At 36.7% G+C, this 17,668-nt stretch overlaps 1 protein-coding gene across 2 annotated transcripts in view; it reads right to left on the reverse strand.

Moving 5' to 3' along the window:
* Window positions 1–17,668, reverse strand: part of ATRNL1 (attractin like 1) — a 525,452-nt gene that overhangs the window by 119,389 nt on the left and 388,395 nt on the right. The window contains exon 27 of one of the 2 annotated variants that reach the window (XM_005443870.3): window positions 11,376–11,483. The exons of the other annotated variant lie outside the window; for it this stretch is intronic. Coding sequence (XP_005443927.2) covers window positions 11,376–11,483 — 108 coding nt within the window. The remainder of the gene's footprint in view (window positions 1–11,375; window positions 11,484–17,668) is intronic. 2 annotated transcript variants of the gene reach the window in all.

Genomic DNA, 17,668 nt, shown 5'->3' on the forward strand with positions numbered 1-17,668 from the left:
TCTAATAGATTTGCAAAGTACACTGTATTTGTAAGTGGAAGTGATCACATATCACAAATACTGCTTACTTTTGAAAAGGAGTTCTTCTTGTAGAGATGGCCCTGATACAAAATCACTGATCTCCCCAATTTCATTGCAATCTAACTGCCTTTGTAACTTCTACTTTACTGCAGCCTCTACTTCCCTGCAGTAATCTTTGATTTCCAAAATAAATTGTACAAGGAGAATGCTCCTTCAGGACCATTGGGCCCCAAAACCTGATTGAGCCCACTCACTTTTCAAATTCTATTATTATCGTTTTCTGCAATTAAAAAAAAAAAAGTTGAGATTATGACTGAAATCAACACCTTACACAATGTTTCTGCCTGTGCTTTGCTAAAGAAAATGAATGGAAACCATGCCCTATAACTTACATGCCCAACCTCCTCAGAGCCTCTTTAAAATATTGAGTTCCTTATACCAAAGAAGTGATCTCGTCTGCCTGTCATTACTACCATACCGTTCTAAACAATCAGTGCAAAATGGAAACTGCCTCTCACAATATGCAGGGGCAAAAATAGAAGCCCTTTTCCTCAGTACAAGACAGACATGGACCTGTTGACATGGGTCCAGAGGAGGACCACTAAAATCAGAGGGATGGAAAAGCTTTCCTGTGAGGACAAGCTGAGAGCACTGGGGTTGTTTAGCCTGGAAAAGAGAAGGCTCTAGGGAGATGGTATTGTGACCTTTCAATAATTAAAGGGGGCTTATAACAAACAGAACAGACTTTCTAATAGAGCATGTAATGATAGGATGAGAGGTAATGATTTTAAACTAAAGGAAGGTAGATTCAGACTAGATACAAGGAAGAAACTTGTATGATGAGGGTGGTGAAACACTGGCACAGGTTGTACAGAGGGGTGGTAGATGCCCCATCCTTGGAAACATTCAAGGTCAGATTGGACAGGGCTCTGAGCAACCTGATTTAATCGAAGGTGTCCCTGCTCATTGCAGAGGGTGTGGGTTAAATGACCTTTAACGGTTCCTTTCAAGCCAAACCATTGTATGATTATATGATTCCACTGAGAACAGAGGGAATGAGAAGAAATGCTATGCAACATGCTTATACAAAATTCCCCCAGCTCTGATGGTGGGCACCTAATGAGAACGGGACCCATGTTTGCAAAGCAGACATCAGAACAGTGATCCAGGTAAGGAGAAAGCTGAGCTTCAGGCGCTATTCAGTCCAGGGGTCTCATGCTCCATCATTTCTCTTGAAATTAGGCCACCATGCAACTAGAAATTCAAGATCCACGATGCCCAAAGCACAGCATGCAGAACTAAAGTGAGACACTGAGATGGAAGTAGTATGCTCTGAAGCTCTGGATCCTGCCCACAGGGAACAACATTCTGCAGCTGCTCCCTTCCAGAGGACAGCCCATGTCATCTGAGCAGTCAAATTCCCTCTAATCTGTTCTCCTTTTGCAATCTGATTAATCCACTCTTGTACCTGAAAAAATAAGAGTGTGCTCCCATGGGATGCCTGGAGCTACGTGGACATAATCCCTCTAAGGCTCAGTGCTTTCTTACTTGATGGTCAAATGCTGTTCTCAGTATTTTACTGTGCAAAAGGTCACCGTCTTAAAAATCAGTTTAGTTGTAGTCCTAAACAGGCTTATCATTTCAGTCTTTTCTGTGGACTAAGGCAAAGCTTAGCTAATCACTCTAAGAAAGCTGAGTTTGTAGACCAAGTAGGATAGTTACTCTTTTTTTATTTTTTTTTTCTGGGTTTAATAGTCTTGGAAAGTAAGCAAATTGGATGGTGCTTTGAAGCGTAGGTGAGATTTAGGCATTTGCTGTCCAAGGCAGGTGCATTGCCTTCTATGCAATGAATCCTTATTCACTTCAGACTCAAATTTAGTTTGATAGACATTATAGAACAGTAAAACTTCAGTGAAAACTGGCATAACCTATTAGATTACCTAACAATACATGCAGGTTGTCAAGCTCTGTGAAGAAAAGCAAAGGCACTGCACTTTTTTTCTCCTGTCAGCTGCAGTTTCAATATGTATTGTTGTTCGCAGGAAGAACTGAAGCTCAAGTACAGAGCGATGAAACGGCAGGCAGGCAAACCTCTGAAGCAAAGCTGAGGACTACAAGTTGCCAAATAGCAAACAACACTATACAGTAGCCAGTTCCACCTGGAAATGTGGGAAATTGATGAAAGACTATAGTTTCTGTATCTAATTCTTCTTCTCCTTTCCTTTTAAAGAGAGAAATGCCCTACTGTAAAGATGAGAAATAACTTTTAATCTAAACCCGAAAGAAATACTAAGAAAATATATCTAACTGGGAAGAGCAGCCTGTCAGCAAATGGCACGTGCAAATCTGATGTACAGAAAGGCCCAGTCAATCAAACAGAGAAAAATTTCAATGTATGTGCTTTTTAGTTATCCTGATAGCATAATTACTTCCATGCATTTGTATGTTCAGTTTAAACAATTCTGGAAAAAATCTCATGGTCATGGATTTGCTACTCAAGGCAAGATTCCCACAAGCAAGCCTTGTTCAAAGACAATCTTAGAGATCCATGCATATGTATTTTGGTTTACATTAATTTAACTTTTAACCTAACTACTTTGTGAAATAAAATGTTGGGAAAATGGAATTTATTAATTTTAATGAACATGGGACATGTACAGTGTCATTATTCGTAACATTTACAGACACATCTAAACACTTCTGCTTGAAAACAACCAGATATGTATTTTGATACTTTCAATTTGTAACTATGTGTAACACAATAATTTAACAATTTCTATTCACAGCATGCCAATACTGCTGAAACACCTACATTTAGCTAGTCAACCAAAATTCCTGCTAATTGTAACAATTGAGCATGAAATTTGTTGGCAATTTTGTTCAATACAAATCATATATTTCTATCCAAACGATTTCTACACTCATCTGATTATGCAGTACATGTGCCAAATAAATTTTGTGAAGTGGAAAGATACATTTTTATCAAAAAAAACCTGAACAAAATCAGGTTTTCAAAACTAAATGTGAATTCACAGATCCTACAGATCATAAGCTAATAAGCAGGGGCTTTACTCTCTTATTAGTATGAAATATTGAGACATCAGCCTGCATGTAGACAAATCTCTTATATCTCACATTTAAGGTGTTCTTGCAATGTCTGTTTGCCCATGAGGGTAAATTGACTCAATCTAAATAAACAAGAAAACAAGAGAATATGGAGATTAAAAATGTGTTTTCTGTAAATGTAGAGACTGTGTATGTTCCAGAACCAACCTACAACTTTTTAAAACCTTAAGTAAAGGACTCTGTTATAACATCAACAAGTTTTGGTGTGTTAGTACATACTTTAGTAATAAATACACACACAAAACATTTTATCTTTATGAAAAAATGATGTGGTCTATTTCAGGCAGCATCTCTCAGACTATTTTTAGATTTATCATATGCTGAAGGAGAAAACTAATACTTGGCAATCTTGAAATATTCTTAACTGCATTCTGTGCAAGGAATCAAACATTTATACACTTTACATTTAATAGAGTTAGTATACAAACACACATCAAAAATCATAGCTGTGACCAGTATGCATGAGCAACTAGATTAGGTATTTGTTCTGAATCACAGGCTCAGAACATTCACACATTGCTAGACATAAATTTAAAAGAAGCAACAAAAATATTATGCAAATGTAAAGATATTTAATTGGGCAGAGCTACACTGCTGTATATGACCACTGAATGATGAATTAAATAGTGTGAAATCTAAAATTCCTATTTTGTGAAAAACAGTTCATTATATGAGGAAGGAGTTATTAGGAGTTTTGCAAACCAAATATTTTCAGGTAAACACTTTAATGGAAGAACTACCAAAAGTAAATTTTGCATATGATAAAACATCCCTCACCCATTGTATCACAAAAGGATAGTCAAGGCGAATCAATCACTTACAAAGAACAATATATATATATATATATATAATATATATATATATATATATTTGAAGGTAGAATTTAAAATAAAGTGAGTCAATAATTTAGGAGAAAGTTTTCCAGGTTAACAGGTTTGAGGGATTGGGCAAAGAATGCAGTGAGCCATCAAGGTCAAAGCGTAGCAGAAGAAAACGGAGTTCTTGAGGCACTGGATGGCAAATTTAGCAAGATCTTTGAGAAATACAGAAAAACAGAAAACGTGATCTAATGTAGATTCTTCTCTTCAGTGTCAGGTATATCCCCTGACTATGTTTCTCTGACAGCTAGTATTGTGGGATGCGTGGATTTTGAAAGACTGTATAAAAGGTAACACACTCATTATGAAAAAAAAAAATTACATCATGAATACAGATTTAAGAGAGAATACTGAAGCTATTACAGAGTGGACTGGAGATCACATTAGGCAGATGTACAGTCATGGAGAGACTGGGGGTCAGAGATGACTTAACAGTTTCTGATCTTGCAAGAAAACTGAGGACATAAATCAATGAAGATAACAGCAAAACCATTGGGTCAGAAATATTCAGTAACAGAAAAATAATAGTGTAATGTAGGTAATTAAAGGTGCTCAAACAACAGAAATGGAAAATTTTCAGAGAGTACACAGAAGAAAAAGCTAGGCAGCAAGGCGAATAATAACAAAGACAGAGCTGAAAGGAGAGAAGGTAATGCACCTATGGGTACATGGCACCTGAGAAATTTTTGTCTAACCTGTTCTAAAAAGCTTCCAATAAAAGAAATTCCATCACCTCCCCAGGCAATTGCTTCCAGTGATTCAGGATTATTATGAGAAGTTTTTCCTGATATCCAGCCTAAACCTCTTCTACCACAATTTAAGTCCATTACACCTTTGCTGCCGACAGTGCATGCAAAGAAAAGATCCTTACCCTCCTGATTGCTGCTAACCTTTTGCATATTTCAAGGTTATTCTTTTGACTCCTTTCAATAGTTTATTCCAATTTCCTTGACTTTTCCTTGTAGCTATATTTTCTAAGTCTCTGATTGCTCACATTGTTCTCATCTAAATTCTCTTTCCTCTGGTCCTCCTTGAGCCACAGTGCCACAGAGCAGCCACAGCATTTAGCGAAGCTCTTTCCAATGCCAAGCAGAGCTTGGCTTACAGACATAACATATAGACAATATGGATAATCCAAACTTGGAATCAGCATGAGGTAACCCCCCCCCAAAAAAAAAGAAATTGAGCAAACAAAACTTTGCTAGGAAAGAAAAATATTAGTTAGGAAAATTACAGTTAAACTCAGGGATGAGAGTTCTAAACCCACCAATTCATCACATGCACATCCAAATCCTTCTAAGGGCAGGTTACAAAAAACCAATGCAACCTTTGTTTCTGACTGACACTGAAAAGAACAAATATGGTAGGTGTCTCTATGTTTCTGCTCCCTTGAGTTCAGCTAAAGGTTTTGCAGCCACTGGAATAATTCGTAAAAAACTGTAACTTGTTCTGTGTGGTCACGGGTGAGCTGGCTCACAGGTTGTATCCTACACTTGGCATTACACCTCCCTCAGCACTGAGCACGACAAGGAGAGAAACATGGATTAGCCAGTGAAACTATCCTCCCCCATCCAGGAAAATGGTTTACCCACAAGATAGTGTGGGATAATGTCTAGTGATCCCAGTGTAACAATAAAGAATGATCAGATTTGATCATATTTGAAACAAAATTCATAATAAATATTTAATGTAATATACTAATATCTTGTTTGAAGTTCCAGTGTTCAGCTCCCCAATAAGCTTGCACAAGCAACAATTGCAACTTTGTAAATTATATAGCATGACTTTTAAGCAAGAAGTAGAAGTATAATGGTCTTTGATAGCTCCTGTTGCCAAATATGTATTGTCTTTATGGTCACTGGAAATGAGATGACCATTCTAGGGACAATTTCATCATTTTCTTAAATAAATTCTTTCTTACAAGGGGAGTGAAGTTATCCTCTGATACTGAGACTAAAATTAGGAACTAAGAATATCAAGGAGCAATGTGATGACCCATAACGAATAGTTGGGAAGAGTCTGTTCCTTGATATTAGACATTATGTCATCAAAACAATGCAGGTGTAATGCCGATGAAGCATACAACTATTTTAATTTTTTTAAAATAAAATAACAAAGTGTGCTTAGGTTGCAGTTTGAAAAATTACTTACTGAATTATTCAACATAAACAAGAAAATGAACCCAACTTAACTAGATTTATTTGTAAAGCAAGATAAAAAGTCCTGACATCTTATTGGCAGGAGAAACCAGCAACACAGCTTATTAGTATAAACGTCAACTACTTAAAGCCCACAGACCTCTGGTACAGCATTTTAATGTGTTTTAATAAGTCACTCTGATTTCCAATGGCCATTCCTAGTATAATGCTAGCTACTGGTGTAGATGCATACCTTCCAATTCTTACTCAAATAAATGAGAAATAATAGCCAGTCTTTGCATCACACTTACCAGAGGTGCCTGAAATTCAAAACTCACTTAATGTACCGTAAATATTACTTACTGCTCACTAGAGAAACAAAGCTAGATTTTACTTGAAATTCAAAATCCTTTAGATCATCTTACCTTGTCAGAAGTAGAGAACAATCTAGCATGTGTGATAATTTTACAGGAAATGCAATGACTTGATGGGAAAATGATTGAAAGATTTACTTTTCTGCAGAAATAATTATTAAAGAACATCTCTTTGGACAAAAAAAAAAAAAAAAAAAAAAAAGAAAAAGCATCCAAGTAATACTGTAAACATATCAAATGGATGATCATAAAAGCAGATCTGCACTTGATCCTTATGCAGGCAATAACACGTGTGTCTTCACTCCAGAAGATGTAGCATGGTAGATGCTGGTGTGCAGAGACAGCATGGCCATACACCAGTTTACAGTAGTGCTGACCTTATCTCACAGGCCTAAAGAAAGTATGTGTGCCTGTTTCCAAAATAAAGTAAAATCATGGCCTCTGAATGAACCAGAGAATACTCAAGTTAGGCAAAGCAGGACAGAAAAACATTTTTACTACTTTTCAAGCATGCAGTTTAACTAAAATGACTGTCAGCAGCACAGTGGAAGTGACTCTTCAAAAGTGATTTATATTTTTGGGAAAAAAAGAAGTTGCCTAAAGAAGGCTTGGAATATGAAGATAGCCTAAATGATTTAGCTTTTGGGAATACTGAGCAACAAAAAGCAACCAGGTCTGGAAATAGCTTAGATGTCTAGAAAAGACAAATTAAAGGAATAAAAAATGTTTTAACACCGAGGGCATTGAGTGTCAAGAAGTGTTGTATCTATTGATCTGTGATGCTACTTTAATTTTTTATGATTCTGGTGGTTGTATCACAAAACATCACAATATTCTCAAACTCTCTGGACAAGGTGCTTCTGGTGTTTTCTTACTCTGATCCTTAACAGGCTGTGCTATGTGAAACTGCTGAAAAGGGGACTTTGGGAATTCTTTCTCTGCTTTAGCTGTCCCTGGGACACTGGCCACTTCACTGTAACCCCCCTCGACTGATTCCCTCTTGGGATCCAGAGGTTCAATGACCTCCAGATTTCTTTTCCCCTCCTCTACTGGAGTAACTTTAGGCTGCTCTTGTTCTTCCCAAGAGCAAGGATGAAGAGCGAGGGGTGGCCTGCCTCCAGCCTCACCTTCCCTGGTGAAGGGTCTAGAGAACAAGTCTTATGAAGGGCAGCTGAGGAACTGGGGTTGTTTAGTCTGGAGAAAAGGAGCCTCAGAGAGGACCTTATTGCTCTCTACAACTACCTGAAATGAGGTTGTAGACAGGTGGGGTAGATCTCCCAAGTAGCAAATGATAACACAAGAGAAAATAGGCTCAAGTTGCACCAGGGGAGGTTTAGTTTGGCTATTAGGGAGAATTCCTTCTCTGAAAGGGTGGCCAAGCATTGGAACAGGCTGTCCAGGGAGGTGGTGGAATCACCACCCTTGGAAGTGTTCAAAAAAACTGTAGATGTGGTGCTTAGAGGCATGGTTCAGTGATGGACTTGGCAGTCCTGGGTTAACAGTTGTACTTGACCCTAAAGGTCTTTTCCAGCCCAACATATTCTATGATTCCCTTGTGAGAGTTCATGCAGATTTCATCACTTTCGAGTAGGGAAATGGTGATCGTAATGGAAGCAGATAAAGGTTAGGGTTGGCATGTGTCAAATAAGATAATTGTGCACAAGATTAGTATTGTGAGTACCATGCCACAGCAAGAGCAGGTATTGCTTCATAGATTTAGAATTGGATACTATGCCATCAATATCATTAGCAAGATAGCGGTTGATGTGATAGCAAGAGGGAAGGAGGGCAAGGGAAAAGCTAAATTTGATGTCTTCTGTACTAAGTTTAAACTGACAATAAGATATTTAATAGTTGATACAAGGCTAAAATGACAGAATGGATGACAAGATGAGACTTGTTAATGTCATGTTGTGATTCAGTTACACAGAAAAGCAGCCTGAGAAGGTAAAGATTGATGAATAATATGGTTTAAATTGGGAAGAGCAAAGGCTATTGCCAATGCCTGAAAACCCACTCAGATGACAGGAAACAGGAGGACTATGATGCAGATTAAAGTTTTCTGAAGGAGTTCATATCAAGATACTGTCATTTTGTTGGCAAAACATTAAGAAAGATAGACCGGCTGGTAAAGACTCCAAAGCAGAGAGAGGACAAAATAACAGAGATTCAGCTCTGTAATTCAGACTTTGTAATTTTTTCAGGGGTTTATTTTAATCTGCTGCAAATTGTTGCTAACTGAAAATACACCCAAATATTATCAGTTGTACTATAAGTACCTATACTAGGCAACCATTTTAAGTACAGCATCCACACGCATTATTTTTTTGAGCTATGCTTTCCAAACACTGGGGAAAAAGTGCCTTACAATTGCAAACTAAAACTCTACTGTGCAACAGTTGCTCTGGATATTTACAAATAAATGCAAATAATAAAATAAAAGCTAATCAAATGGCATAGTGGAATTACCACGTAGATATTCATGTGTATACTGACATGTACCAGACCATCAGTATTAATACAGAACCCCAGCTGTACAAAACCACCATCGTGTAAGCCAGGTGACATTGAAGAGCAGCCTTACCATGCAGCTGAACAGGAGACTTGCCGTAATGTCTGGAACAGCTCAATGACGTTATACTGTGCCCGAAGGACTCATGGATTAATACGTCATTGGAAGTGTGGACGTTATTACAATGTCAATAAAAGTCCAACAATGTCCAAAGTATCAATAAGTAACATACAATGGCAATAAAAGTATGAGGTGAGGGAATGCAATGAACAACCATTAAAACTGGAACCCCTGGTATATCACTGCAAGATCTTCACAATGCCAGTGGAACATTCGGAAGAGAACTACTGTATATTCCTCACTTTTACCAAAACTTTAAAAGATTCCAATGGGCATCAGATAACACAGAATTATTGAAATTGCTTATTGATTCTAATACAACAAAATTACATCATAGCCTTCACACTATCCTATTGTTTAAGCATTGCATCCTGGAAATGCACGTGTGATCCAAATTCCCTTCGTATGAGAGAAAGCTGAGAACGAAGAACAGAATGGCAACAAGGACTTTTAGCGTCCTCTTGCAAACTGAGGATAGACTGGGAATAGAAGCTTAATATAGCTCCTTCTTACAGAATATACATCAAAGGAAAATCAACACCCTGAATCACATTCATTTAAACCTCAGTGCAATGCTTTGTTTTGATATAGATCAGTATACTGTAATTCCAAGGAAATTTTGAATGGACTTCATTCTGTATGTAACTATGTATTAATTAGGAAAAAACCCACTATGGATACTGAATACTAAACAATTATTAGAAAATGCCATGCTAGGTAGAAAAAGCTAATAAAAACCTGTAAAATATAATTAAAATATTTTAGCATCTACCTATTTTAGTGCTAAATTAAAGATATCAGAAAAGAAAATGTGGCAATTAACTTGTGATGTTTACTTCTACTCTAAAGTTTAATTAAATAATCAGTATGTTCAGAATTAGAGTTTGGCTGCCTCAGCTCCCACTCATTGCCTCCCTCTGAAAAGATGACAGAGAGAATGGTCCTAGACACCAGTGCAAAAACAAGGAAATCACATTAAAAAAACCCCAAAACTTTTAACTACAGTGTAGTTTATCCTCAGCCTGAGGGGCTGAAGAGGTCTTCTGTTCCAAGAAAAAAGGAGACAGAAACGTGGTGATATTGGTGAAGTAAGTGTTCTAGTATTTGGTCAGAAAATAACAAAGCTTCTTCAAAGAGATTCGGCATTTTTATTCACTATCTATTCCAAGTATTTAAATTATGCCAGCAAGAACAATTGTGATGGCTTCCCGTACAGTAGCAGGACTGAGCGCCTCAATTCGATAAGTACTCAAGAGCTGATTCTTTTTCTTTCTGCTATGAATCTGTTTTTCACATTGCTCACTTCTCCATGAACCTTAGAGATTTGATAGAGTGTATTTAATCTTCCATTGAAAGAGGCTATTGAGAAAAGTAAGAGAAGCTTTGAATTTGAGAGAAATTGGCAGCAATGAAAAGAAAAGTACAATCTCGAAAGATTTCAGAGCTATCACACCTCATTCCCAGGTCCCACCATAAATAAGATAAAGTAATAACTGTAAACACAATATTGTAAATAAAAGTAAAGGAATAGAGGATTACAATCTACCAAAAGCCCAACCCAGATTAGATATTCATTATTATCCACATATTGTAATTCTCCCTCTATTTTCAGGTGAAACTTCCAGAAGCCATTTCATGCGTTATTACACTATCCCAATATCACATTGCCTTGCATATTACTATTTCTTTTCCAAGGTACTGTAATTACAATAAAAAATGCAGTAATGCAGCCATTAGCTACAAACAAAAATATGCAGTATATTCAGTGTTCTTTAAAACTGTACATATAAAACACAACACTGAAATTCAACTCACAGCTGCTTTTATTATTTATTTATTTGTTGTAATTGCTGTTAATTAAGATAGATGTTAACTAGGGGGCACTGTGTACTTGAAGGACTGAGCAGGTTTGCTCCCTCCTTCATGCCTGTGTCTCGCATTCCTTCAGCTCACATCCATCATGAAAGGACTGCCAGGTGAGCTGACTGTCACTCCAGCACAGGCTAATAGATTCTCCAGTGGCTTTTGTTACAGCTCATGTCACGCTATTAAAACTCTGAGCCTTGAAAACGGCACCGCATACATAGCTGAGGCTTGTCAACTCCAGGTAATCAGACGCTGCTTGGTTTCAGAAGCAGATGCAGATGAGACTAGCAATATAAATATGCAAATCACAATGGTCCCTTGTCAGCACCACTGTTCCTACCTCTAATGGCCCTCGTAGAAAGTCTGTTTGCTCAGCTCCTACTTCCAGTGCTACATCGACAGAAGCAAAGGGGCGGCTGGCCATCTGCTGTCGCTCCCGCATAAGTTGCTGATGAGGAAAAAATGATGTTTTAACAAAACATTAAAAAATGCACCAGATATTAGTCTGCCCTACTATACCTCCCATTAAAACATAAGAATGCAAATAGCATGCAAATAAATAGCCATACTTGAAATATTAAAGGGAGAAAGTTATATTAAATTATCATCATCTATATTTACTCGAGAACTGAGCCTGGATCGCTTATGTTGTCTACAAATGGTCTTGCAGTTTGAACTCTTGATGAAATCGCCAAATGAAAGCTTCCCTAACTGACTGTTCGCTCTAAATAACTTTGCTATTTGTGCAAGTTGCAAGCAAATATGGGAAACGGTTGGTAAAAATAGTTGAGGTTTAATTCCACTGATAATGCATACATTAGAACACCTGCCAAGAACAAGTCCACTTGGCCTTCCAATTTTCATACTTCACTACTAAGCCAGATGGAGTTAATAGTGTCAGGACTCATAATTTTATGCAGTATCTTTACTGCAGTTACTCATATATGGAGAATGATGTCTCAGGATTGGGAAGCCTGCATCAGTGTATTTGAATACCATCAGCTATGCTCACAGAGCTTGTATAATCCCTTCCAATCATACCAGTGTGCTCACAAGTTCCAAGCAAAACCACAAAGCTAACTCATATTTCTTCCTCAATCTGTAATTATGATGCTTATTAAACCACGGTGAATAAAAAAGATGACCAGCACTAGATATTACAGATCTTACTTCACTGGTTCAGTGCAACTAATAAAAGCATTATTAAATATTTAAAGTGAATGAGTTGTGCAATTAAAGTTGTATGCTCCTTCAACTGAGCAGGATGTCACAGCATCTTGAAGAGACAAAATGCTTGTGAAAATGTTTTATTAGAAAAGATCTGAGTTTCATTTTCTTAGCATTTTTCTCCTTATTTTACCTCTGGAATGCTTAAAATGTGAGAAAAAGGTATTTGAATGTAAATGACACTAGCATTGTGATGTACTGTTTGTAAAAGCCTTTGAAATAATAAAAGGTATGCAAGCAAATATTTGCTGGCAGCTTGCTAATAAACACTTGATTTAAAAGTCTGTTACAAATTTTGCAATACTTCTCATGCATTTCATCTTGACTTCCATTTTAAGATTGTCTGTAGAAATCTAAAGAAGAGCTCATAACATTAAAAGCAGAAGAGCACGGTAGTCTCCTAACGCATACTCGGTACATTCCTAAGGCCGCCTTGTTATCAGCGTGCAGTGCATTTGCCAGTAAGCACCTGCGCAAACGGGCTTCCAGTGTATCATGCCAAGAGACGTCTGTGGGTGAAACTGGATGATTTATATTCAGAATAAATAAAAGCCTAGCGTGAATATCTAAATGGTTAAAAATTATGGGTTTAACTCTTCATTTAAAAATGAAACTGGTCGTCTCTGTATACTGAGTTACATCAGTGCTGATTTTTACAGCCAGAAAGCACTGTGACGCCCCAGCCTTACCAACAACTTGACAAGGCTACAAAAATTTAAAGCACAAAATACTGAGTCACTACATGCTAAAATTACTGTATCTAGCTCTTTTTTTCTTCCTAAAATAACAAAAATTAAAGAAAACAATGTTATTACAGTGGTCCTGCCATATGGAACTCATTACAGTATTGTAGCTATTGGCAAATTCTTACTTACTCTTTAATGGGAAACCCAACATTGTTTTAAACAAACAGAATTGCTTGGGGAAAGTATTTAAATGAACAGAACAACGCTCCAAATGCACAAACAATTATTTAAAAGATTTACTTAATACAGACTATAAAGGAATGTATATTTGATATGCTCTCTGTTTTTTAAAGCCAGCAGTTTTCTTCACCTCTGCTCTTGTTTATCCGTTGGGTGAAACCTTCTCATTCAGTGACACAAGTTTGTCACTGCAATTTTGATACTCTCTCATTTGAGAAGACTGCTACAAAGATTCTTAATTAGCTCTGGAAAGAAGAATGGAAACTCTAAAATGTCCGGCTGCCCATGAAGCGCTGCTGAGTTTGGCATCTAAGCACTTGTACATCAAAGAGAAGTGCTCTATTCAAAATACTGCTTCTTTCTGCTCAGCACTTTAAAGCTCCCTGTAAGGGGCAAAACAGGAAAAACGAGATGCAATGAGGAGAAATACAGGAAGATACGGTGTTCAAAATCAGTTTTGTGGCTGGAAAAGATCTCTAACTCCTACCATCTGCAACCGCCCGTGTATCAAGACTTGGACAAAGGCAAAGTTTCAGTTACAGAAACTCTTGTGAGTCAGATTATGGCAGGGCAGGTGGCATCCAGGTGTGTCACCCTGGGCTTCACTCACACCGTTTTCATGTAGCCCCTATGGGTGGGGGGAAATTCCCACAATTCAGCCATAGGCCAAGAAACAGGGAAAATCTCCGAACATGGACATTATGAGAAGAGGGAAGAAACTCTTCCTTACATTTTTCTTAGCAGTAAAAGAGATTTAAAAAAACACTGATATTTCATCATAGCTGAAGCAGAATAAACATGGGATAGCGGTAAGTGGAACTACACTGGAATTAGTTATGTACTCATATTAAAAAAAAAAGGCTTTTACAAATCATACGAACAAAAAAATAAATACATACTTCAGTAATCAGGGATATTGGAGACAAATAATAGATTGATATTATCAACATGTAATATCTGAATATTTTATCACACATTTATTTTATATTTAGAATTAAGCACATGCCTAAATATTCACCAAAAACTACGGGAAATTCAAATCATTACTTTCTCAGCATAAGACTGAGAAATTAAATGAACATTTATCTGACTGAGCAGACGAACCGATTTCAAGGTTTACCATAATTTTAAATCTCATTAAGTACAAGGGTATTGGCAAGATTAATTGTTTAGGTATCTCTATTGTTTTGCAGGAAATTCTAAGTATTAATTTATACCCTTATATTAAAGAGTTTTTCTTGTATAGAATTATAATTGCTATCAGTGAAAAACTGTAAGATGGTAAGATACTATAAATTAGTTCAATTTCTCACTCAAAACCTATAGAATTTGAAAACATTTCTTAAAAAAAACATTTTGACATAATTAGTCCCTTGTCATGGAAATACACATTTCACCTGATTCTTCATGGACATGGACACATCTTGGCCAAGATGATGTTAATTTTGTTTTGGCATGCTAGTTAAATGAGTACCTTTGAATGAGGATCTGCTTCCCCACCTAAAATTATATCACAGGAAAGTATTTGCCTGGGTATATAATTAAATTTTACATTGATCAAAAAAATTCTCATGGGGGATACTTCTCCTCTGATCAGTGCAGTTTGGAGTGAATTAAAATGTTTTATGGCATCTTGTATAAACTTCTATAAGAAAATGTGTTTGTTGCAAAGTTCTTATATAAGTAGAAATGTTTCACTAGTTTTTCATTTGGTTGATAATATTTAGCCTTAATTTCAAAATATTTTAACACCCATATTGTAATCATGTACAATAAAGCACTCAATGCAAAGTACATATTACAATGATTTAATATTAACAGAATACAATATTTCAGCAATTCAAGGCTGACATGTTTCAAATCTTTTCTATTTTAGGAAATGTTACCATTTTACTTCTTTTTCCTGCTTAGAAGACTTCTTTTCTTTTTTCTTCTCTTTTTTTTTTTTTTTTCTTTTTTAATAACTTGGTCTCTCATGTGGAATAGGATAGTGTTTTAAACTTTCTCTATGCTCTTCTCTTCACCTTTCAGCATAACTGTCCTAGAAAAGCCATAATTGAAGAAAACCCAATAACATACATGCCATGTTAGGAACTAGGACAGGTGTACTTCCTCTTTGCTATACACTAACAGACATTCTTGAGGGACTGATAGATTAGGATCATTGAAAAGGATGAGAACATTTTACTGCCATAATAGGATGAAAAAAATATTCTTTCAAAGATCTTTCTGCTGCTGCTTGGTACTTTTATGGGCTAGCTTAGCCCACTGGCAAACAAGGTACGTGTTAGGGTGTGCCATAAAGCGTGCACGTCCAACTTCATGGGCAGCTTGACAGCTTGAGTAGGGATAAGGGGTGGCAAACACTTGTAAAAATGTTGGGAAGACTTCTGATTGCCAGACCAAAAATGTTTTCATTTTGGCTGTTAGAGCCAGGCAGTCGTAGTACACTATTTCAGAAATAAGGAAGGATATGGTAGTTGAAAGGGTACCTATTATTTTAACAACAGCAACAACTGTCTGGGTTTTCTTCTTTCACATCTTAGATTCCTTTTTTTTTTTCTTTTTTTCTTTTTTTCTTTTTTTTTTCTTTTTTTTGGGGGGGAGGGAGATGGGTGGGTGTTTGTTTGGGGTTTGTTTAATTTTTTTTGGTTATTTTTTCATAGATCACATCACTATCAACACTGTACCAGGACATTCATGAACTTGTCAAGGTGAGTGTTCAAAACCATGAAGAATGCTAATTCTTTAATCTCTCTGGCAAGTGCTCTCCAGTCCAGTGCTGCACTACCTCCTAGTGACAAAGATTTTCCAAACGTCTAATCTGAAATTCCTATTCTGTTTATTCATCACCCAGCTCTGACTTGTCTAAAATTACAACTCAGTCTCCTCCTTTTTCTCTCTTCTGTGCTGTCAACTGCTGATGTGAATAACACCAAAAGGCTACAACAAAACAATTAACAATGCTACACATGAAATCTGAGTTTTATAGGGAAAGTGTTTGCAACGGTGAAAAATGTCAAAACCTCATGGAGAGTTGCATTGCCTAATTTCTGATCACACTGCAACTGTCAAACTCCAAGGGTTAAAAGAATTAAAATGTATGCAAATGGCCAGCCCTGCAAAAACAGAGTCTCTATAAGCAGAGCAGTTCAGTCATTTATTGCATATTCTTGAGGTTTCTTATTGCCATATCTAATCAACAGAAGGAACTTAAATGGGTTTAAATGACTACACAGATCTGAGTGGACCACAGGCACTTCAGTTAGAAACACAATTTAATTCCCTTAAAAAAAATCTTAAATTCTCATTGTCAAACTGAATTATACATAGTGATAGTTCAATGAAGCTCTAATTATTAGCTTTAGTTTGCACGAGACAAAGATTGCCTTGTCTGTAACGTTTCTTGTTGTAACTCTTGGTGTTACAAATCTCTTTAAATTAAATTAGCTATTTACATAGCTGGAAAGGAAAGCTGTTTTTCATTTACATGTTGAATAACCTATTTGACTTGGCTAATTTCCAAATCAGCTGATTTCACTGGAAAGGCATATCATAGTCATTAAACTGTTCTGTTGATTTGTAGGTGAAATACGCTCACCACTCCATGATTGCAGGAGATATAGTGACTGTAAGAGGTGGACAAAAGCTGGCTTAAGAAACCAAGCAGCAGGAATAACCATACTTATGACAGTAGTCTGACAATCAGGATTCATTTATTCTCTCCATCATGAACTTCCTAAATAATCCTGGTCATTTGCTTTCCCTGTGCCTCATTTCCCACTCTGTTAAGTGGAAACTGCCCTGATGCAAGAGTGCATTCAGGTAGACAATGAGATATTACAATGATGGACATAGTATAACATGCTATATGCACTGCAAAACAGACTTTACAGAAACTTCCTAAGGTATCAGGACCTATTTCATGCCACTTTCTCTAAAATTGCCTGAAGAAAAAGTGCTCTTAGTCGTGTGCAAGGTCTGTCATGGGAAAAAATGAGAGGAGTTATACTTCTTGTCCTAGCTTTACACTGAATAAAATGAAGGGTTATTTAAACTAGACACAGTCCAGCAAACAACAGCTAAGACATACTTAAAATACAGTGTACACATCCCAAAAAATAACAGTTCCAAAAGGTCAAGTTTTTATGTATCCCTTTTGGAAACCAAATACCAGTCGTCTGCAATTTTACTTGAACAAATCAAAAATGAGAAAAAAAGATGAGCCCTGAAAAGGTCATTTTGTTGCTAGATCCAAGGAACAGACATTTAATGTATTACACATTAGCAAGCAAAGAGCGAGATGTGAATCTACTGTGACTTCAGGTTCTGGACCTTTTTGATTCTGGAAGAGAATTCCCATCTCTAAAACACTCAGAGTATGAAAAGCTGCTTATTACAATGGAAATGGCATATGGTTTAGGCTTGTTTGACAGTAATATATGGAGCTTCATGTTACAATAAAGTTGTGATCAATCCT

The sequence above is a fragment of the Falco cherrug genome, chromosome 9 (assembly GCF_023634085.1).
Source record: "Falco cherrug isolate bFalChe1 chromosome 9, bFalChe1.pri, whole genome shotgun sequence".
Classification (NCBI taxonomy): domain Eukaryota; kingdom Metazoa; phylum Chordata; class Aves; order Falconiformes; family Falconidae; genus Falco; species Falco cherrug.